At 38.7% G+C, this 24,673-nt stretch overlaps 1 protein-coding gene across 1 annotated transcript in view; it reads right to left on the reverse strand.

Annotated features, from left to right (window-relative positions):
* Positions 1–23,341, reverse strand: part of LOC104624659 (pericentrin-like) — a gene marked incomplete at both ends in the record, with an annotated part of 67,744 nt that extends 44,403 nt beyond the window's left edge. The window contains 16 exons of the mRNA XM_010292091.1: positions 1–217; positions 3,080–3,167; positions 3,427–3,691; positions 5,066–5,098; positions 6,766–6,877; positions 7,201–7,333; positions 8,654–8,832; positions 9,017–9,075; positions 10,989–11,244; positions 11,734–11,910; positions 12,093–12,185; positions 12,271–14,745; positions 16,033–16,197; positions 17,797–17,940; positions 19,977–20,156; positions 23,114–23,341. Coding sequence (XP_010290393.1) covers positions 1–217; positions 3,080–3,167; positions 3,427–3,691; positions 5,066–5,098; positions 6,766–6,877; positions 7,201–7,333; positions 8,654–8,832; positions 9,017–9,075; positions 10,989–11,244; positions 11,734–11,910; positions 12,093–12,185; positions 12,271–14,745; positions 16,033–16,197; positions 17,797–17,940; positions 19,977–20,156; positions 23,114–23,341 — 4,804 coding nt within the window. The remainder of the gene's footprint in view (positions 218–3,079; positions 3,168–3,426; positions 3,692–5,065; positions 5,099–6,765; positions 6,878–7,200; positions 7,334–8,653; positions 8,833–9,016; positions 9,076–10,988; positions 11,245–11,733; positions 11,911–12,092; positions 12,186–12,270; positions 14,746–16,032; positions 16,198–17,796; positions 17,941–19,976; positions 20,157–23,113) is intronic.
* Between the last annotated feature and the right edge of the window lie 1,332 nt (positions 23,342–24,673).

A 24,673-nucleotide genomic window follows, 5' to 3' on the forward strand; every position in this document is an offset into this window, starting at 1 on the left:
CTTTAATATGTTCTTCTGAAAGTCGGGCACGGAGTTGCTCAAGTTCTAAACAATGTTTTCGTTTCATTTCCTCAATTTCTGTGATATATTTGTCTGACAGATCCATCTTCATTTTCATTAGGTCCTCCTTATACTGAAGTGCAAGGGAAGACCTTAAGGAATCTAATTCATGCCTGTGCCGTTCTTTAAGTTGTACCTGCAAACAGGCAAGTTCATCCTACATAAGAAAAGGGTTAGAAAGACATCTTCAGTGTTGAAGAAACCATGCCAAGAATCTTTCAATGAGAGCCGTACATGAATTACACTATAACGCACCTGCTTCACGCATATATATATCTGGTTTCCAAAAACCCTGCTGGTTTTGCTCTGTTCCCATTCTATCTGCTACTAGAGCAGCAGATCCCCTTCAAGTCGAATCATAGAATCATTTAGGCTGGAAAAGACCTTTAAGATCATTGAGACCAACCATAAACCTAACACAGCCAAGTCCACCACTAAACAATGTCCCCAAGTGCTGTCTTAGTGTACTTCGAATAGGTAAACAGGGTAAGAACAAAAAAGTCTCCAAAAAACTGTATATTTGAATGCTTTGAGTAGAAAATGTAGTGTGAGAGGAGATCAGGTTCAAGACCACCTGAGAAACCTGAACATACAACAAGTCTATGGAACCTGATGAGATGCATCCTAGAGTCCTAAGGGAATTGGCTGATGTAGCTGCCAAGCCACTCTCCATGAGATTTGACAAGTCCTGGCAGTCAGGTGAAGTCCCTGGAGACTGGAAAAAAGGGAAACATTACACCCATTTTTAAAAAAAGGGTACCAAGGAGGACCCTGGGAACTACCAACCCATTAGCATCCCCTCTGTGCCTGGGATGTTCATGGAACAGATCGTCCTAGAAGCTGTGCTAAGGCACATGGAGGGCAGAGAGCTCATTCAAGACAGCCATTATGGCTTCACCAAGGGTAAGTGCTGCCTGACCAACCTAGTGGTCTTCTATGATGGAGTGACCACATCAGTGGACAGGGGAAGAGCTAACGATGTTGTCTATCAGGACTTCCATAAGGCCTTTGACACGGTCCCCCACAACATCCTTATCTCTAAACTGGAGAGAGATGGATTTGATGGGTGGACTCTTGGGTGGATAAGGAATTGGTTGGATTGTCGTACCCAGAGGGTGGTGGTCAGCAGCTCAGTCTCCAGATGGACATCGGTGACGAGTGGTGTCCCTCAGGCATCTGCACTGGGATGAGTACTGTTTGTTATCTTCATCAATGGCACAGACAGTGGGATTGAGGGCACCCTCAGCAAGTTTGCAGATGACACCAAGCTGAGTTGTGCGGCTGACACACCTGAGGGACGGGATGCCATCCAGAGAGACCAGGACAAGCTCCAGGAATGGGCCTGTGTGAACCTTCTGAGGTTCAACAAGGCCAAGTGCAGGATCCTGCACCTGGGTCAGGGCAACCCCCGGCATCAGCACAGGCTGGGGGATGAAGGGATGGAGAGCAGACCTGCCAAGAAGGACTTAGGGGTACTGGGAGATGGGAAGCTGGACATGAGCTGGCAATGTGCGCTCGCATCCCAGAACGCCAACTGTATCCTGGATTGCATCCAAAGCAGCGTGGCCAGTAGGGCGAGGGAAGGGATTACACCCCTTTGCTCTGCTCTGAGGAGACCCCCCTGCAGGGCTGCGTCCAGCTCTGGAGCCCTCAGCACAGGAGAGACATGGACCTGCTGGAGCGGGGCCAGAGGAGGCCCCAGCACTGCTCCGAGGGCTGGAACAGCTCTGCTGGGAGGACAGGCTGGGAGAGTTGGGGGGGCTCAGCCTGGAGAAGAGAAGGCTCCAGGGAGACCTTATTGCAGCCTGCCAGGACTTAAACTGGACTGGTAAGAAAGATGGGGACAGACTTTTTAGCAGGGTCTGTAGCAATAGGACAAGCTGTAATGGTTTTAAACTAAAAGAGGGTAGATTTAGACAACATATAAGGAAAAAAAATTTCACAATGAGGGTGGTGAAATACTGGAACAGAGAGGTGGTAGATGCCCCATCTCTGGAAACATTCAAGTTCAGGTTGGATGGGGCTCTGAGCAACCTCATCTAGATGAAGATGTCCCTGCTCGTGGCAGGGAGGTTGGACTAGATGGCCTTGAAAGGTCCCTTCCAACCCAAATTATTTTATGATTCAATTAAAAAAAAAAAAACAAATAAAACCAAAACCTAGACACACTCTGGAACCATGCCACAAGGCACATCTGAGTTTCAGGAGGTGTTTGAAAGTGTAATAGAGGGGGAAGTCCCACATGCATCTGGTAGAGAAACTATTGACTCTCAACACCGAAAAGATGCCCCTCTACACACCACAGAACTTGTAAATAAATAGTGATCTATGAATGCAGTTTCATACTTAGCTAGGTAACACACAGGAGCAAGAAAAAAGGCATGATGTGTACATTTCTCATTTATAACTCGTATGTCTTTTTGTGTGATTTACTAATGAAATTGAGCTCATGCTGTCTTATGTATGTCTTGTCTGCTCATCATTCTCTTGCTAAAAAAAAATTTTATTTTTTAAATTAATTTAAAAAGTAATAATAAAAATCTAAAGCCAAAAAAGGAAAATTCTTTTTTGAAACTCTTAGTTAACTTCAAGTAAGTTGAGCAAAGAAGTCAAGATCTCAAATTACAACAAGGTACATGAAAACAGGTGCATAAGTAGAAGAGGGACCAAATTAACAGCTCCACTTGAAGAGACAGCAATACAAGTCACAGTTACTACAGAAGCTACAGAGAAGAGAAACACCATGAATTCTGCCTTTGTGTGGAAAAACTTTGATAAGCTTCTTACTAGGCATGGGATAACCCAAACAGAGGACACAAAATTACGGAACACCATGTTTCATCTGTTCTGCTGGTCTGAGAACTATTTGAACTTGGTAATTTGCAATATACTTGTCAAAAACAATTAAGCCTTAATAAATGTCTCAAATTAACTCTTTGCTAAGAGCTTGGAATCAGACATTGATTTTCAAACAGGTCCCGTAATGAACAGTAGAACTTTAATATATCAAAAATACTACCTGATGTTGTTCCAGCTGTTGATTTAGCTGACCAAGTGTATCCCTTCTCTCTTTCTCAGCAGTCCCTTCAAAAACTGCAACAGAAGAACTGAGAAAAGGGTTTTAAAGTTTAAGATTGTAACGTATCTCAGATTAAGCTAAATGAACTTGCTGGCTTACTATGTAGTCCTGAAAGTAGGCACAGAGAACTATAACAACTGCTCATGACTGTGCACTCATGACTTCCATTGCTGTGTTTCTAACTAGCCCATACCCAATATATTTAGATGCTAACATAATCTTTTATATTAAAAAAAAAGGGAAGCCTGCTGTCATAACATGAGATGAAAGGAAAAAGAATAGATCACCTGATGTCCCCTGCTTGATCTTGACTCGCTTCCAACTCTGACAGTGAATATTCCTTCAGTTCTTGCAGTCTCTGATGCAGCAAAGTCAATTCTTCTCTGTAGTTCTCCTCAGCAACTCTTAACTTCTTTTCAAAATAAAGTCTCAGTTGTTCCAATTCAGTTTCATGCTCATTTTTTCTTTGCTGACGCTGCTGTTCAAATTCTTGTTTTAAACGCTCTATTTCTTCCACCCGTGATGCACGAGCCAGGAGCTGCTCTTTTAGCTCTGGAATTGAAGCAAAACCAACACAAGTACTCAGAAGTACAGATCTTTAGGCCAAGTAATTCTGTGAAGATCAGCCATATTTTAGCTGTTGAGATAGCAGTAAAATGTTATCCCACAAGCTACATAAGAAAATGAACTTCTGAAAAACAAAACATTCCTTCCTCAGAAGACAGTAAAAGCATGTTTTCCAGTCACACTGCATTCAAAGCAGTCATCCTCATTACAAGAATCAAAACTACCAGCAGACTGTTAGCCCTCCTTGTTTCCTTGTGCTTGAGTTCTGGGCCAGTGACATGCAGAGTCCTGCAATATTGCCTAATCTTCCCACCTGCTCATTGTAGCAACCAATAATTTCGTCAAGAACACTTAATTCACTCCAAGGAAAACTACCAAACAAACAAAAGGAACTTTAGGACAAACTATGCAGAAAAACAAAATCACAAGAAATGAAAAATAAAAATAAATTCTGGATTACTTTTTTATCCATCATCAGCTCAGGCAGAGGCTAAGCTCATTGAATTAAAAAGAAACACTCACAAAAAAAAAAAAAGCAGTAGAAAACAGCAATCAAGACTGGTTCAGCAAGTTACCCTCCTTTCAGGGATGGCAGGCAATGGCCAGCACTGCAGCATATTCATGAACTCTGAGAGCTTTCTCCCCCACGTTCGGTATTAAAGAAGCAGTAACATATCAGGAAGTGAAAAGGTGGTGAAAAAGGAAAAAAAATCACGAGGGGGAATGAAAAAAGTTTCCCAGATGGCTCAACTTCCCAGATGACTTAAGTTAGCTGAATCCTCACAGAACGAACTGAAGATGGAACTGCATTTCAAGATGAAAGAACTTTGAGAAAAGCATCTTCTTACATTATGCAAGAAGAGAAACTACAGAAACAGAGAATGTCACCCTGGAAGCAACACAACTGATTGTCAGAGTGTGTTTTCATGTAGCAAACCAGAAAATTCACACTTGGCATGAAAAATTCTCACAAGGCACATGCAAACAGAAAGAAAAGTAAATACACAGCTCAAGCCTGCTTCCAAACAGAGCACTTGCCAAGCACAGGGACCAAAGGAATCAAGTGTCAAGCAGGGACTAGTAATACCACCAATGGGATAGGCAAGGGAAGTCCCATCTGGCACGGGTAGGTTTTGCCTAACCAGCAGAGTTTGCTGGCACAAAATTAAACCAGAAAAGTGTTTAACAGTTTTGAACTGGCATGTCGCTCTTCTAACAGAGCGGCAATTCCATCGTCCATCACCACCCGCAAGTCCTCAAACCAATCCAAATGAATTGTAAAATGATCACTCAAGTGAAGAAAAGCAGAGTAAAACAAAACACCTTTAAGATCTCACACACCAAAAGGTATATCCTCACCTGGACCATGGGCTTGCATTCTGGTCTCACCATCTCAAGCACGACAAAGAAGAAACAGAAAGGCCCCAAAGAATGGGAACATGAGTGATTAGAAACATGGAAAGACATTTGAAGGTTAATAAATACTATGGTTACAGACAGGAAATACAAGAATTCCATCAAATACTATAAAGTGCTAGCTGCTCTAATTCTGTAGTATCAAAACAGAGATCTGAAAAAGTCAGGGTAAAATTTAACTAGATAGAAACATTATTTATTCAATTTGTGACAAAAAAACCAACAAAAAACACCCTCACAAAACCCTGTTGTACTTCAAAAGCTACTTAAGAGTTATATTATTCAGAAAACCTGAAATTGCATTTAAAACAAAAGGCAAATGTAATATGTTTCAACTACCCCAGCAGAAGTAAAGACCACCACCTAATGTTACAGTCTCAATACACACACACAGAGTCAAGGTTAACATCATGGTCACTAGCTTTTTTATTTTTTCAAAAATTTCTTCTTTCATGTATTATACCTCTATTTGCACACACATTTGAGACATGTTCTACTTCATTTCAAGCAAAAATGTGTGTCATCTCTCATTACTACACTGTAAAGTTGACTGTTTTGTTTAATACACTTAAACCTTGAAACAGGTATCTCAAGATATATAAAGCATACGATGTCAGATTTCAGCCAGTCACTATTTTCTCTCAAGCTTTAAAACTTTTTCGTAAGTTTAATGCAGATACACATAAGACTAGTTTAAAAAAACAAACAAACAAAAAACCAAAACTGTTCATGTTTAATTGCTGTGCACAATGTTTTCCTTTTAGGTTTAGGGGTTTTGTTTGTTTTTTTTAACAGAAGCATCATGATGGAAAAAGATGATCATTTTTAGCCTTATAGGAAAACAACACCATCAATCATTTTTAATGACCTGAATGTTTTTATTTTATTTTTATAATAGAGATACCTTTAACCCAGGGCTGTTCCATATTTAAGAGTTAAAAGTCTTTCAGAAGATGGTGAAACTCCATTTTGAGTGTCACTGAAAAGGCATTTTGTTTATCTCACCTCAAAATTGAAAGGGAAAAAAAAGCCATTTCTACCTCAAGATATAGTGTAATCACACAGTTTTAAAATACTTCTGCCTTTTTGTTTTTTAAGCAGACTGATCTCTTAATTATCTCCAAATAAAATAAAATGTATCATAACCACAATAAACTGCTTGAAGTAATAAATTAAGTGGCGATCTTTACTGTCTATCTTCAATTAACAGTTTTCTAAAGTGAATTCATACCTGCTTCCACAGTGAATACAAATAAGACCATATATATATTATTGCATTGACCAGCATTTTCTCCATTTTTTTTAAGTACATTATACTGAATTTGACATTGCAATGAAAAAATGTTTGGTTTTCACTAAAGATTTTTATAGGGTGAAGGAGCAGAGCAGGAAGGGAAAGGAAAACAACAGGAGTGAGCTTTTCCCCACAGTCATACCATGTTTTTTGACATTGCAGAACCAACTAGCCATCCAACACTGACTCACCTCTCACTTCCGAAACAAATCAGTAGGGTACAACCCACTGACACTTCTGTGACCTACCTGTGTGTTTCTGGTACACAACTAGAAGTATTTTGTGTCAATAATGTGTACTTCTGTATGAAGAAGAGGCAAAAAATAAAATGTGTCAGTTTTGAACATACCACTTAGCTCTTGCCGATTTGCTCGGGTACTATCAAGCTGAGACCAAAGCTGCCCGATTTCTTCTTGTGACCGAGTCTTGAGTTCTTCATGCATGACCTGAAGTTTCGCCAGCTATGGAAGACATGTTTAAAAAAGAAAAAAAAAAACCAAAAAAACAACCTTTATAAAACTTTTTTTTTTCTAATTGCTTATTTTATATGCAGACAGTTCTGTCAGAAATAGGTGGAAACATTTGGTGACAACCAGGCTCTCAGCTCCTGACCAAGGCTATCAGAGATACTGAGTTGCACTTAACTATTAGACCCACCCCTCTAAGAGAGAGAAATTTGTTCCTGATGCCATATTTATCATTACTGGCAAAAATAAAGTATTAGCTAGATAAAAATGAAACACAGTAATCAACCACTCAAAACACATAAAGAAATATTATTTACCTCCTCCTGAAGTTTCTGTTCTTTTTCTTGGCTTTTCATCTTCATGTCTTCTAGGAGTTGGTTATGTTCAGTCTGCAGCTGTTCTTGTAATTTTGTAATGGCTAACTGGTGTTGCTTCTCCAATTCTATACATCTTACTAAATTAAAAATGAGTTCTGTTACACCACCATACTGGTTACTGAATAACCTGTACAGCTTCCATGCAACTAAAATAGAAATGCATGTCTCCAGACTAGAATGTTAGCTTAGAGGGAATCACAGAAATACTTGGGTAGTAAAGTACTTGAAAGTCAAACATTTCCACACAGCGTTTCCTAGTTCTCTGCATGCCACAGAGTAAGCCGAGAGGTAACCAACAGCAGTGCTGGAGGGATGAACACCTGCTCTCTGCATATATGAACAAGGATCCTGAACTTGAAACACACATACTTGGAACAGGCAATCAAACATTTCTTCACGGCCTACAAACTCAGAATTTCTCCTATGACCACACTCAGCAGCAGGCAGTAGAAGAAATGAACAGGAAGGATTAGGAAAGCTCACACCCGGTACGCTCTGCCTCGGCACTGAGCACTCCCTGAACCCTGTAAGCTTGCTACTACCTCATTTAGCCAACAAATCTTGACTTTCCAAGAAGATCTGCAATCAAGTGACCACATTTCAGCCACAGTGAGCTGCAAGAGATGCACATTATCCTCACGGAACAGACTTTAATGATACAGGTTCAGGGAAACCTAGTTAAGTCAGTGCAGGCTGGGAAGAACAACCCATTGCTACAAACACGTCCTCACAGCAGCCAAAGGCAAGTCAAACACTGTGAAAGCATCTGGCCCTTGGCAGGTCAGATGACAAATTTGTCAGGGGTTTGGGGGGGGGGGTGTTTGTTTGTTTGGTTTGGTTTTTGTTTTTTTCCCCACACACAAACTTTTCATAGTCCTACCTCCTATCTGCACCTCAGCAAAAGACATAAACAGACATACCTGGCCACTCATCCAGATTTCATTTTTCAAGTTAATGAAAACTCCAATTACAGTAGTCTCAAAAAGAACACTTCCAGAACAGTATTTCAAAAAGTTACTGTTCCATCAAGCTTTAATTATTCACAATCCAATCCCAATTTTTTTGTTAGAAGGAGCTTCTATAGATATTAATCAGAACTTTGATTAATTCAGTGATTGCCAAAGCCTGTTTTCAGCTGAAACAGCACCTCACTTTTAACACATTTGAAGGAAAACATAGTCCACCTCATATTCTGTGGCAGTCAAAACACAACAGAGCTAACTAGGCTTTAAACAATTCTTCGTTTACATCCTGTTTTCTAGACAGTCTCAAGCCATTGACCCAGTTTTTAAGAGTACATGGATATCTTGTACTTGCTTTTTATACAGGTTCTAAAAATGCTTAGTTAGCCTTGCCATTATTCAATAGACAACTGCTTCCCAGACCATGGCACTTACTTTTAGACTGTTCATTCTCAAGAGAAAGAAGGTCCAGTTCCATTTTGACTTTTTCTAATTCCATTTCCAGAGTTTTCTGCAGTTCTACCATTTCAGTCTGATGTTTTTCAGACAGCTCTTCACATGTGCTTTTTAAACGCATCTCACACTCCAATTCCCAGTCTCTTTTGAGAGTCTAAGAGAGCAAGACGTGCATTATTAAAGCAAACAGATCTATTAAATTAGCACCTTTTTTTTTAATCCCTTCCCCCATTTATTTGTCCGCTACAATAAAGGTGTAGTAGACACAGGATTTCTACCAGTTCTAGTTTACTGAAAGGTTTTTTTACTTTTTCTTGTATGAAGAATAGAATTTGTACCTCTAATGCCTGGATATGTGTGTCTTCCATTTCCAATTCTATTTTCTTTCTCTGATCAACTGTGAAATAAAATACCACTTATTAATAAATTTACATAAAGTTATGATTAAATGATAAGTAGAAATATGTATGAGATTATCATTTTCAGTTTCCAACTGAGGGCTTGAATAGGTAGGCATGCAGCAGTGTAAGGTGCTGGGTTCTATCCAATCTGCTGTTATGATATATACCAGTAATTCACTTTCATTTTAGAAAATAAGCATCTAGCAGTTACCACTGCAAAGACAACCCTGAAGGTTAAGTTCAGCTTAATTAGCAAAGGAAAGTCTGCTTACATCTATAGAAAGCATGATACAAATAAACTCAACCAACCACACAAAAAAAAAAGAACGAAAAAACCCGACACACTTTGATTCCTAAAGATATAATTTCAAATGCCTATCAATGTCATTTTAGATGCTAACATTTCACTGCCTGTCACTATTAAGTGTTTGAATCATCTCTATCTCCAGTTACAGCAAAAGAGTAGCAGGCAGCAGCAAGTAGGAAACTCTCTTCAAATTTCTTCTAAAAATGCTGAGGAAACAGACCCCAAGACAGATGCTATTATCTGCTCAATTATCACTGACACCAATGACTTCTTTCCTTCCCAGCTCCTCCCTAGATTCATTCCAGCTTCTTGTTCAGCACCTTTCGTTATCAGCAAGAACGGTGTAAAGGCCTATCAGTCACTTCCCCACAGCTTCAAAGTACTGTTGCCTTAGCTTACAACCTCATTTCAAGCCTTTGAGTGGGAAATGAGAACTCTGAGACTAAGATGGTGACAGCTACCGAGCTAATGGTGCAGTAAAGGAATAAGTATCATCTAAGTTACAAGACAGTGGCCCAGCACTCAAGTAACTTGGGTCATGCCCAGCCATCGCCTCCCTGAAGAGAAATGTCTTTCCTCAAGGCCCCCAGGTAACGGTATCCACAACTCTCCAGCAGGTCTCCTGCATCATCTGACTCCAGATTCTCCTTCTCAGACCCTACATTCAAGCACTCATAAGTGGTTACATTCATATTAATTTACATTGCCAAAACTCATGTAAATAGCACTGATCTTAAGAACTGCATCCAGACCTCCTCCTGCTCCCAAATCCCACCATGCCATCAGTTCACTATTTGTTACTGTTGGTAACAAATGGTTTCCTACTCTCAGGTCAAAAAGACACAGCCCTAAAACAGTTTCTTCCTCTCAGGGAAGGACAACTAAAGGAATGGCTCCTAAACTTCTTCAGTGAATTGCTGCAGGCCTCACCTTTCTGCAGAAACTCCTCAAGCTCTGCCATACAGGTCAGAAATGGTCTCCTGATCTGGCAAGAGGCAAAATATCCCAAACAATGCCAAGAGTCCAATCAGCAGTCCTTCAGTACTATCAAGTGCAGCTTTCCTCTTGCTGATGTAAAAATACAATCTTATATCAAAACCACATCTCAAAGGACACCCAGCTGCAGGTTCTCACTGAGCCTTTCAGTTCCTTCCCAACTCCTTTAACCTCCTTTTGAAACCACTGATAGGGCAAGCCAGTAAGCACTTCTTTATCTTGTCGCAAACACAACAGTAGTCAGTGCTAACTTAGGGCAATAAAAACCCTTAAGAAACATAAGGGTTAAAAGCTGTACTTTTTGCACCAATTAAATTCTTCGAGAGCTCTGTCTAATGCCTCCTAGAAGCAACTAGTTCAGTATAGTGCTATTTTACGAGGTAGCAGCAAAACACCCATATAGTTGAAGAAAAATTAAACTTAGGTCTGGACAACTTCATTTTTACATGTAAGACTCTTGCACATGCCATGCACGCTGCCCCTATTCAAGGCAACACCAGCCATTACTCAAAAGGCCAGCTCTACACCAAGACAGGAACCTGTGGAGGAAGAAAAATACTGATGGGTAATTTCGATTACCGGTCCACTATTCCCAAATTTTAATACCTAGTTCTTGCTGATACTTTGACTTCAGGTCTTCTTTTTCCTTCAGACACTGTTCTTTAATCTTCTCCCACTCCAGCTGATGGCGGCTTTGCAGAATTGCTACCTCTTGAGCACGCTTATCATTGAGCATCTCCCGTAGTTCCACAAGAGCAGTTTCCTTTTCTTTTCTCAGGTTAGACTGCGTAAGCTCAAGCTGAGAGGTATGCATATTATTTAAGCTAAGGCGTAAAGCTTCCAGTTCAAGGCTGTGCAGTGTCTGTAATGGAGAAGAAAAAGAGGTTTTTCCTCTCCTCTATTGAAATGTGTTCACTTTTTTCATGACCACTTTCAATTGTTAAACACATATAAGTTTTGCCTTCTTGTACTTAGACAGCATTTCTTCATGTCAGGGACAAAACCCTGCAAATAAGCTGGCTTTTGTTACCATGAGATTTGCATAACATTTTTAGTGTGAAAAGGCTTTCTCAACTTCACCTCCTACCAAATACCTTGCATCTGTCCACTTCCTCACAATGCCAGAGCAGAACACAAGCTGCCCCACCTTCCACTGCCTATTGAAAAAATTCATAATATTTGCTATTGTTCATAATTTGTTAAAAATTACCACCCACCAATGGAACTCTCCTAATTTTTCAATTGCAGCATTACATAAAAGAGCACACATAGCATGCACAAAAATCAAGAAGCCTTCTCTTCGCAACAGCCAGGTAACCACTACAGTAATTACTGTGTTTGTTTATTTTACCTGTGATTGGAGCTGAGCTTGCTCAATCTCTGCTTTGTGTGTGGCTGCCATTTGCTGCCGAAGTTCATCCAAGAGGTGCTGCTGTTCTTTATTTAGTTCAGCACGGAGCTTCTCCATTTCCTCTTCATGTTTAGTAATCAGTTCAGAGATTTCACGATCATGCTCTCGTTCATGTACCTGCGGAGAAAGAGCTTTCTTCAAAATATGGTTAGTTAGCTCCCTAATAAATTGAGCCAGAACTCTCCCCTCCTCCTGACCCCAAATCAAAACACCATGGAAAAAACAATTCATAGATTTTTTCATCTCTAAAAACATTTATACTGCTTAAATGACAAAATAAACCCAATTATAGCATTTACCTTTTTTATTAAAGCAATCTGTTCCTTTCTTTCTTCTTCCAACTTCTGCTGTTTTTCCACTTTATCTTTTATTTCAGCATTTAATTCTTCTATCTAAAAACAGACACACAAACATTTGCAATTACTACCTTAAGCGTTCTGAAATCCCAAGACTCCTGCTGTTATCAGGGTTTTCTACCTCTTTCTTGTGTGTCAAACTCACTTTAGTTAACTCGGCAAGGTGCTGAGTCTCCATTTTATCCATTTCCTCTTTGTAATGTTTCACCGTCTCAGACTGTGCCTCCTGGGCAGCTTGTGCAGACTGAAAGGACTCCTGCAAGCGAGCCTCAAGCTCCAAACAAACTTTCTTCAAATGGGCAATTTCTTCGGTCAGCTGTTTTTTTTTCTCATTGTATTCCATATTTTTTGTCTTTATTTCAGCATTAAGTTTATGAATTTCTAGGTTGCTGAAGTTTAATCTGTCCTCATATCCCAGTCTTTCACATTCCTGTATTTCTTTGAGGTTTGTCACTTCAGCATTAAGTTCATGTATGTTTTTCTCAAGATCCTCAATGATGCTAGCATTCTCTGATAGTGCTTTTTCTGCTTTTACTAGATCCTCCTCCACGTTAGATACTCTCTCTCCTAAGGCTGTTTTTTCCTTCAATAAGAGTGCTAAATTTTGTTCTTTATTATTGATTTCAGCTTTCAGCAACTCCTGTTCTTTTAGCAATGTCTCTTCAGATATGGTTTTCTGACCAAGCAGCTCTGCTATTGTCTGGTTTTTAGCCTTCTGAGCATCAAGCTGGCTTTGCATTTGATCCCTTTGACTTTGCAAAGCAGCTAACTGACGTCCAAAAAGAGACTGTACTTCAGTTGTTACAGAATCAGAAGCTGTTTTCTGCTCTTGAACATCTTTCACTAATTGCTCCTGAGTTCGCAGCTGCACCATCAACATTTCTCTTTCCTCCTGGAGGTCTTTTACCATTTCTTGCCAGGTAGAGGATTTTGACACTTGTGTTAAAGGCTCTACAGCACAGTAAGGTTGGCCTCCATGCTCACCCTGCTGCTTTACTAGAAACATTATTTTGTTTTCAAGTTCTTTCTCCTTCTCTGTTTTTTGAAGAAGTTCTTTTTCACAACGGATCCGTGCTTCACGTTCCTCATTCAGTTCCACACGCATATGAGAGAGCTCAGCCATTACTTTTTCCCATTTTCCAACGGCTTCTTTGGTCTCCTGATAAGACTTCTTCAAGGCTGTCTCCTGCTCATGGAGCTGCTCAGTTAGCTTCACACATCTCTCTACTAAACAAGCTGTCTCATCATTCTTTATGTCATCATGGTCACTTACGTTGTTTCGCTTCAGGGAGCTATCTGACAAAAATGAAACAAAGGCCTCTGCTCCCACCTCAGTCTCTTCAAAAGTCTCCTGAGCCAAACCACTAGGACATGGTTCCTCAACAAGGCCAAAGTTTAATGGAGGAGATACAAAATCTCTGCTGGGCTCTAGAAGCACACTACTGGCTAACACATACCTACTGCATCTACCTTCTTCAATGGCATAACCTTCAGAAGTGTTGGACGCATATGACTCTTCTGCTCTCTCCGTGGAGATGAGATATTTAGCCAATATGCCTTCATCACCACTGAAAAGCCCTAGTTCTGATAAGTGTTCTTCAGACAGGTTACCTCCTTCACTACATTCATTATTCTCTGTGATCTTTGAATTCTTAATTTCTTCTAATTGATGTCTTGAGGAGTCTACTCCCGAGTCACACTGGAATGCTAGTTGTTCATGAACTAGCTCATCTTCACCTCTCAACTGGGGCATTTTATTCCACATGTCCTCAAACTGTGCTCTCTGCAACTGTGACACCTCTGGTAAAATCTGTTTGGAAACAATCTCTTCATCATGCTTTTGCCTTACATCTTTACTTTTTCCAGCCTCATAAAGTCGCTTTTCATTTAATTCCTGGATGAAAGAATTCTGTTTCTGAACATCTTCATTCAATGACTGTTTTTCTTGTTGATATCGTCGAGCTTCCTTGACCTGCTCTTCTGCATCAGAAAGTTGAGACTTAAGGCCATCAATTAAATCCTTGTATTTAGTCTCAATTTCAGATTTTTCTCTCTGGAAGTCTTCCTGTTGGTTTTCAAGTTTCCTTCTCAAATTTTCTTTATTAATTTCAGACTCATGAAGACTATTATTTAAGTCAATTATTATGCCATTCAAATTCTGAATATGTTCTTCAGAATTCAGAGCACAGAGTTCTTTTTTTAACTTTCCAAGTTCATTTTTATATTTTAAAATAATTTCTTCTGCATATACCTGCTTGGTTTCTGCAATCTCTCTTCTGTGGCACTTCTCCAGCTCAGCTCTCAAGTTCTCCAACTGACTGCAAATATCCTTTTCATGACTGGTTTTCAGTTCTTCAATACGTTGCTGTTCTTTCATTTTGGATAAAGCTATTTCATTTTTTAATTCTGATATTTCTGAGTCACGGAGAGAAAGGGTATGTTGTAGTATAGACAAGCTAAATCTTTCCGATGCCAGTAGATCTTGAAGACTTCTAATAAGTTGTTCTTTTTCTCCTATACTTTTGTATAGCTGTTGCATTTTATCTTTCATATCCTCTTCCATTTGGGAAAGCAGATTTTCTTTATCTTTGGTATTCTTAAAAATAAAATATTGCATATGAAATATGCCATTGAAATATGACATGTTTTAATTTCCTTAAGCCTCATGTTTTTAATGTATCTTCACAAATAATATTTACCATTAAGTGCAAGGTATATCATTGGCCCAGGCAAAGGGATTCTTAAGCACATCCTTGAGAGTGGAAAGTAATACTGCAAGACTCTTCCAATGTGGTAACAAATACCAAATTGTCCAAGCAATATCGAGTGGTATGCCACTGTCTCCAGGGTGAAAGAAAATAGCGGCTGTCTCAAACTTTGGGTACTTTAATTAAAAAAAAAAAAAAATCTCGGAGCTACAGATACCTTTCCATCTCACATCAATTTGCACAGAGAAAACATGTCCCACAGGCAAGAGCAGGCCAACAGAACAGCCATGTCAAATTTTAACTCATCTGATTCACTTATAAGTTTAAGGCTTTTACCTATGGCATTGCTGGTTATGTGCTTAAAGGAAATCAGACCTTTTAGCTGTTCCTTTAGTATATGTTAGTAAACAAAATCCCTATACATTTGTTTCTAGAGAAAAAGTCTTTTTTCAAGACCATGCACTACAGCAGGTCAGAGTCATCACCAAATTTGAAATACATATTATAAATAATAAAGCTAAAAACACGTAACAGATATTTAACTGAGCTTGTTTATTCATAGTGCTTGTTTCCGAAATGATTCCATCAAAATATTCCCACACAAGCTTTTCACCTTGTTTTGTATCTGAAACTAATATGACTACAGATAGTTAACTTTTACTCTCATCTAGGTGTTTCAAGTTCAGACACAACTGTATTATTACATGCTTAAACAGCATATCCAGCAACATTCACCCCACTACAAGCCTCTGCCAGTTATGTTCCCAGGTGCCTCAGTTCAACAAACACCACATGGACCTGCTTCTGATGGAAACTTCTTAGTGTTTTATAACAGTTTAGTAATAGAGTTAAAGACAGAAACCGATGGAGTATTTTCAATAAATAAGCAAGTTTTAAAGATCCAGAATTGAATACTTATTTCAAACAAACAAATGAAAAATCTTTATGAACAGCTATTTTGCCTTAGCTGAGTATCATTACCTTCAGAAGAAGACATTTTTAATTCCATACTAAGGTGTAGTTCCAGTCCTGAAGCATCCATGTTACCTCATGCACAAATTAAATGTTCATTGCAGGTTCTTACTCCAGGAAGTACCACCTTGACTTGCACAACTGCAACAAAAACCTAACTACCTAGAACCCTTAATTATAGAGGCATTTTAAAGAGTTTTTACCTTTTGAGAAGACTCAAGCTGTACTTCCAGGTCACGTGCTTTCTGACGCAGTATCTCCAAATGTGCATTTTGCTCTTTGAGACGGTTCTGAAACAAGGACATATGCTGTTGGGCTTCTAATACTTCATTTTTCCCATGGCTTTTACTCCTCAGCATCTCATTAACCTGAACACATAAAGGTATTTGCAGTCAGAAGAAAGTTTATAAAAGAAAAACTCGGATAGAAGTCTCACTGTATGCATAAAATATACTGTATTCTTTTACTACAGATTTATCCTATGTCTTCCATTCTCAATGGATAAGAATCTCCTTAAAAAGTCAGACAATACTTGTCATGTTTTAGATACTATTACTTATTGTAAGTATACAAATGCCATGAAGCCCCTAAAACAAAGCAGGACTTCCAATGGACTGGGCATACTGGTAAGAGGACAATGAACAGCACCAATCTTCTCTGCAAAGGATTTACAGCCCAATACTAAAGGTTGTTTTTCCTTCCACCTCCCTCCAAGTGAAAAGAAAACATTGACCCCTATGGGGGTAACATAAAATGTGTTTTATTCATTTTTAAAACATTTTTCTAAAGACTTTGCTAAAACCAAGAAGATAATATTTAAGACAGTATTAGTACTTTCATCTGTTATCAAAGTTGACATGCTTCCACAAACAACTTGCATCATATTACTAGCCTTGTCTAGAATATGCCTCAAGTGCTATTTAGAGGCTTTATTGTTGTCTTTCAATGGCTTAAGGAGAAAATCCTAACAACCAGCTGTAGAGTAATTTTCACTATCACCCCATATTTTGTCAATAGCAGCCAGAATTGTACATAGAAAGCAGTATCTTTTGTTCTTTTCCAAAGTTAGAATTTCATTTAGCAGAGGATTTATTTTCCAGGGCCTGAGCAACTCCTTCAAGATAATCCCTGGACTTCAGTAAGTCCCAGTTTTTATTTTTAATTTTTTTTTAAACCCGCTTCCTGTCCAAACATTTAAGACATGTAATCCTCCTAAAGCAATTCTTATCTTGCAAACCTGAAATGGTAAGTAAACATAAATATTGCTCTTTGGCAATACTACAAGGCTCCTGAGACAACAAATATACAGGTGTTCAGACAGAATAACCACTAGAACACGAAGCATCACCAAAAAAGAATAAAATATTTTAAAAAAATTTAAAGTAAATGCAAGGCTGCAGTATATCTCATTACCCAGGGATTAGATCCCTGATAAACTTTTTGCAATGAAGCAGGTTCCTATTTGTCATAGCGGCTGCATGACCCGTCTTCAGGTTATTTTAAATCTCTGTCTTTGAGCCAAGTCACGTTACCTCAACATAGAAAGTTTCTGTGTAACAGCTGAGCTGTTACAGTTGCCCATGGATATACTCAGAGCTTGCTTTGGCAAAGGCAAGGAAAACTGTTCACATGTAAGCCCATATCATTACAGTGACGGTTGTGTATAGATCCCAAACCATTAACAGTATTGGGTAAAATTCCCTAACAAGGGCTAAAATGATAAAGAAGTGTCATGACCCCCCCAAACATTACACAAGCAAGTAAGTGGAAAAATATAAGGATGTCTCTGGGACTTCTCCCTAACAACTGGAAAAAAAACTCTGCCTCGCCCTGAAAGCATTTTCACTGCTGCACTGCAAACTGAACTATGAAGAGATATGTGATAAGCTCAATATGTTTTTACATTCATATTCCAAACCTGTTCTTACTCTCTTTGCAAGGAAACAAGAATTGGAGGAGAGGCACACCTGATGTAACTGAAGTTGCAAATCATGGATCTGGTCAGCTACACGTGAAGCCTCTTCCTGTAGGTCATCCCGATCCTTCTTCGCCTCTTGAAGGCAGCTTGTTAGTTTCCTGATGACTTCACTCTGCTCTTGAACAGTAGTTTCCTACATGGATCACAAGTGCAATTTAAAAATTAAAATATTCTCAACATATTAGGAACCCAGTAAGTTTTTCTTAAAGCAAAGCCATTAGGTGTCTATACTTACATTGAAGTTTTAACAACCTTGCACCAAAGGACCTCAAATATTTATGTTCAAGCATGATTGCAGGCATGATGAAAGAAGAATCTTACACTGATCTCAAAGAGATGACAAACCTAATCAAAAGTGACTTTTTGAGCAAACTATAGGATACCAGTAATGAAACAAATATTTTTACTTTAAAATTTTGTAGCTCTTATTGATACAAAAACAATCAAGTTATCTACAGGATATAATGAATATCTAGTACCCCCTGAATTGTTTCCTCTGTCAGCTCTTCTTTTCAGCCATGTGAGAGAAAACTAATGAGATGGGATACGTTAATCCTATTAAACCTTTTCAATTTATTTCTTACCAACAAGAAATGTCTTTGTTTCCCAGTCCTAAAAGGAAAAAAATATGTAAAGGGGGAAGTAACTATTCTTTAGAGCACCTGATAATTTACCTTTACATCAAAATGCTAGAGAAAAAGAATTCAAAATATCTTTTTTTAGTATTTTGGGAGAGGGGAAGGTACAGGTCAGTTTGATAAAAGTTTAACTTACCCTACTTATTCATTTGCTCATACAAAAAAACCCCACCCCAAAACCAAAAAGCCACAGGTATTTACAAATATTCAAAAAGTGTGAATGATCTCTGAGGGGAAAAGTCTTCAGGGGAGATGGTGGTGGTAGCTGTTACAGAAGTCACTTCCTAGTTCAGACGGAATCCATAGTACAGCATTAGTAAAAAGCCTTAGGTGGCAAGCTGCTGTGATCTTTCAGTTAGATACTGATGAACTTATACTGAACTCTGACTTAGTTACATGAGGGGAGGCCCAAAAACCTGTGTAAATTAGAAAGATAAGATAGTCACATCCATCAGCAGAAGTTGCCTCCTCCAGAAAAGAAAAAGAATGGCCTGCCTGGAGACAGTGAAAGGATCCAGTGAGGAGCAAGGAGACCCCAGACCCGAATACTACTATTGGACCGAACCGCCTCGCGAGGGGAAGGGATCTTAGATTGTAAGGGTGTAATTGCCCAGGGATTCTTTTCTTCAAGGTCCCTCTCCGGAGGCATGCAGCTCGAGCTGTTCTACACCACTGTACCACCTAATAAATTAGTCTGGTGTACGTCGTGTCAGATTCTGCTTTGGGGAACCTATGGTCGAGCCTGAGGGAAGAGGAAGCGCCCGAGAGTGAGCATGTGAGGAGTCAACAGGGGCACCTGTCAGCTCACTGGGGTCGCCCACTGCGGAGGGACTCTGGTCCCAGCAGTGAAAGTCTCGGGCGGTGTGTGTATGACTCCTTGACGGGTGTGTGAATGCTCAGGCAGCAGCTTCTCCCTTAACAGCATTGGTGTGTGCCATCCCGTGTGAACGTTTGAAAAGGAGCCTAGCTGCATCCATGAAGCAGTTTTCAGGCATATCAACAGGAACACCAACATTTCAATAAGTACTTCTTTTTCAATAGTTTGAACAATACTTTGTGGTGGGGTTTGCACCATATTTCAGCACGACCTTGATATAAAGTCAGTATTTATAAAAATACGTAAGTCCCATATTTTTACATTGAGCCCCTACCTCAATGCATGATTAACTATACTTACCGTAGTGGTTCTTGCAGGTTCCCTCTCTAAAGGCCCACTCCTCAATATTTATCAATAAAAACTAGTAGCAAATATCCAACCATTTTGCAGCAGCAGAACTTAACTACGCATTTCATAAAAATCCTCTAAAAATAGAAACATTTCAAATTTAATTTTACTCTTGCTTGATTCAAGCAATATGAAGTCCTGGACACTGGTGAATGGAAAACCTCACTACTGTTTTTTGCAGCACATGTTATCAAGGTGAAGTACTTTTCAAGAAAAAACAATATTTATTTTGAGTTTTGCTTCCTAAATATTTTAGGATTAAAATAAAGTAGTATTATTCCCATTATCCAACTCTATGAAACATACCTGAAGATGCACAGAGTCACTGTGCTGGGCAAGCTGCTCCTGCAGCTCATCTATCTGTGCAGTGAGTCTTTCAACTGCTTCCTGTTTCTCCAGAAGTCTGTTCTCCAACTCAGCTATTCTCGCCTGGCACATCTTGGCATCAGGCTCACCGTATTCCGCAGCAGAATTTATCGTAACTTTCTTCATAAAAGAAACAAAAAATATATTTATTCATCATTTTATTTTGTGCACCATTTCTATTTTGTGATTACTCTGAATATAAATTCAAGCTTAAATGCTGGGTAAATTCTAGTTTAAAAGTAATTCAACGTTGGGACTTTATAGATAATGTTTCTATTCAATATAAAGTCCTTGATTCTTAAAAACTTTAAATAAAAATTTTTCATAGATAAGATATTTTCACATAATAGTTTAAGGCACAAAAGTAAATTAGGGAGAAAAGCCTTCCGATTCCATAGCACCAAATTGTGGCAAAGTGGCATTTTCACACGTGTTAGGATTTAAAATACATTGGGGGAGAGGGGTGTGGGAAATACTACCAAAATTAAACTAAAGTTTTTACATACATCTGTGCTAACTGGAGAACAGTCGAACCATAGGAAAAATAATAATGTAAAGTTCTTGACTTAACATTAAATTCAAGTGTAAGCAGCTATTGCAAATAAATATTCAACATACTCTGAGTTTCTGTGGCCTTTAACAGCAAAACAAAAAAACAAGTACAAAGAGAGAAGCTGCTCCAGTCAATCCTGTGGTTCCTCAGGAGAAATACTGTTACAATTCTCACAGAGAAGACACTACCTTGTATTTTATATAAAATACTTTTTGGTTTTAATGTATGAAACAGTTAAAGAATGAACCTACTTTTCAATTAAAAACATCATTAAAATTTCTCTGGACAAGGTCCAAGATGTCACTAAAACGAATTCCCTTAGCAACCAATTTCACAGACAGTACATGTACGTACAGATAAGTACCCGTTTTAAGCTGTAAAATGGTGAAATCACATCACTTATCACATTTTATAACAATGCTCAATACTAATCATTTTAGTAACCAATTATCATACTCTTCTTTCACATATATCTATCTATCTATCTAGATCAGCATCTTTTACTAAAGTTATATCCTTTGACACTTACTTCAGTCACATGACTGTTGAGAACATCCCAGCTGGACAAGTCAGCACTCCCCTGTTAAGTAAACAAATAAAATAAACACTAAATCAAAGCTATTTTAAAAATACATAAGGAAAAGCTGAATTACTTTGGAAACACCTTAAGCACATGAGCCAGAAATGCCAGTGTTGTGAGACAACATACCCGTGAGAGACTGATTTCAATGTTAAACTCAGCTGGTCATCCATGGTCAAACGAATGAAATAAATGCAAAAAATTTAAAATTATTATGAATGTCTACTCAAAAATTTAGGGCTAAGTCTCACCATTGAGATTCAATGTTTTATCTTCTGCTTCTGTGGTTTGCAAATACAGTTGAGCACTCTTTAATCCACTACTAAATATTAGTAACTGACATGCTAAAATCATTCAGACAATTACAAAAGCAGTACTATTTTCTGACACATATACTTAACGTAGTTTGATATCTTGAAAGATATTTACCTCTAACTAAGTTCACAAGGCAAAGACGACTATGGCACTATTTAGAAAAGGCAGGCAATAAGCCTCCCTGTATTGTGAACCTGCACAAAATAGTTTCCAATGACTACTGGTGCCCTCTCCACGTAACCTAGAAAGCAATTCCATTTGCTTTACAAACCAGCTATTTTGACAGAAGCTGTTTAGAAGCAGTAAGTGATTTTTGTTTGTTTTCTAATTTAAGTTCACATGAATGTAATAAGGACACTGCTGCTGATACTATGGCTGAGTGACAAAATACTGTATGCTGTTTTCTTAGTGCAGGCAGCTTGGTGTGTAACTTCATAAAAGCCTTTGCAATACTAACGTTATGTACAGGATATACTGAAAGCACTAGGGATACCCTCACAACAGAAAGCAGGATAATACATGCAAATTATATCCACCATTATTTCAGGTTTGCGAATACACTAGTTTGATGTTGAACACATCAACAGCTAGAGAGATGCTTTTTATGCAGAAGGCACCGCCTCCTCAAAACTCACAAATCTTTGCATAGACAACATGCAGAAATGCACTGGGAAACTACTTTCTAAACAAACTCCCAGACCAAGACAGATACAGTTTGTTGTAGCCAGAGAGTTGCCTTACAGCTTTGGAGGCTTGTGAAAGCATTAGCCAACCGCTTATGAAGCAAGTTGGATTCCTACAAAAAAACAATTCTTCGAAATTATGTTTTGCTTATTTTCATTATGAGACAGAAACAGAGAAAAAGTGTCACATGACTGTCTAATCCACAGTTGATATAAAAATAAAAATATTGCTTGTGAGCTGAAGCAAGAAAGCAGCTGCTTAATTCAGGCAGACCAGTACATCTATTCACAGATATCTGATAAGCTATATTTCTATGTTTGTTGATATGACTACAGGACTACCTCTACAGGGTCACCAGTGCAAACATACTGAAATATATCACGCACAAGCAGAGTCACATTTTAAGCTTGTCAGAAAATGTAATATCTATGCTAGCTTTACAATGGCTACTAAGAGCATGCTGGAACAAATTATATTTTTTCAGAACACATTAAGCACATCTGAGCCAGGAAAGTGATACAAAACCAAACTAATGCTGTGCATCGTAAGGTCCTGACAGTTTTGCTCATCTACTATGCCTCTCATTCTTCAGCATTTTGGCAAAATGGATTTGCCATTTCATGGAGTCACAGTCACATAACTAGATGTCTGCCCACAGAAAAGTTCATTCCAGTGAAGGGTGAAAGACCTCAATTTAGCAGGCTAACAGCAGACAGCTCCTTGACAATACCAGCTGTCCAGTCCATATAATGGAGATGATTTTCTCGGTTATTTACATCACTTTGCAAGACAGTTAATTATTACAAGTGAAAATACATCACTTTACTTACTTCTCAATGGCAGCTAGTTGCAGAGAGCTAATACCCAATTAAGTAAAACAATCACCTGGAATACTTGTTATCTGCAGATGGAGTGAAGTGAAACACAAGAAATACTAAGATTTACCTCTGTCTCTGTTGTTGTCTCTAGTAGATTGGTGTCTTCAGTCTTACCCTCTAGTAGGTTGATGTCTTCAGCCTTACTGTCTATACCCTTACCAACATCTTGGGCCGCTAGTGCGTACTCTTCCTTCGGAACGTCATGCGTGTGGACAGACGAGCCCTTCCTCTTCGCCGTCTTTTTCTGCGACTGCGTGATGTCACTTTTTGCTTTTCGTTGTCTGAAGTAAGCAAACTGTACAGAAAAGATTGGAAGAGGTAGAGGGAGAGGTAAGTGAGAAAAAGGTAGCAAGACCACAAGATTAACGCACTCATGGATGATGAAGATCCTATCTTGATAAAATATATACATCTGCAGAAAAACTGCTTGATCTTCCTACTTTCTACACATTCAGAACATACTGGATAACTGTGCAATTAAGCAAGAAATCTCACACCAGTACTAAAGAATCATTTCAATACAAGAATCAAATTTTACTCAGTGAAACTTTGTGTGTCAATGACAATCCAGAATTACAGCAAGACAGATTAGTAAAGGAACGGCTTGTTAATATACTAGAATTGTTAGGAAAAAATAATAATTGAGCAGTCTTTCTGCAAGACCAGCAAAAACAATATCCCCCTACAAATGTATCCAAACAGATCTTTGCCAGCGTAAGCTTTAAGATTGAAATTAACGGAAGTGAATCCTCATGCTCCTTCCCTGCCACCCCCTTAAGAGAATACAGCAAAACTTCCTAGCCAGAAAGCAGCCTACAGGACATAAATAGAAAATCAATTAAGCCAGGTCATTTTAATTTCTTCTGTTGAAGAATCAGATGCTCTACTTTATCAGACTATCACAGCTCTACGAAGCACCAGGGACTTGTAAAGAATGTCACTGACAGAATTTATTACCCAACTTGCCTTAGAACCTTAAACAGCTTAAAAAGGATTATCTATTTTCAACTCCAGTATTGTGTTTAGGCAGCATTTCCAAGTAACACCTCCCTCACAGCATAAATCCAGACATCCTTCTCATAAGGAAAAAGCCTTCTCCAAGGTTACAAACATAGGTTATCAGTGCACTGTTAACATATCCTTGTGATGAGATAAAATAGTCAAATGATGACAGGATGTAAACATAATTGCCAAGTTCTACCTGCAATATATATGCAAATACACTGCTTGACAGCTTGGTTTTCCTGTAAAACAGACACCTTACAGAAAAACCTTGTCCATTTCTTTGCCTTCAACTTGTGAAATGGATTTAGTTCAGTCCTTTCTCCTTACACCCATGCCATTACAGCAACTTCTACCTGACAGCTTAGCTACACAACAGGTACACAGTTACAGATGTGCTACCTTAAGCAGCCTGTTTAAAAGGTGCATTTGCAGAAAGACATCACTTTCTTACCACCAGCTAAGATGTTTATGTACAAATAGCTTATTTTTAAGATTACATTCTGTAGTTTCCGCAGTTATTAATACTAAATGCATATTAAACAAAAATTGCCAGGTGCCTTGTTGCCTTTCAAAATAAGCAAAATGAACAGACCAGTAAATAAAGTTGTAGTGAGACACAAAT

The sequence above is a fragment of the Phaethon lepturus genome, unplaced genomic scaffold (assembly GCF_000687285.1).
Source record: "Phaethon lepturus isolate BGI_N335 unplaced genomic scaffold, ASM68728v1 scaffold858, whole genome shotgun sequence".
Taxonomy (NCBI): domain Eukaryota; kingdom Metazoa; phylum Chordata; class Aves; order Phaethontiformes; family Phaethontidae; genus Phaethon; species Phaethon lepturus.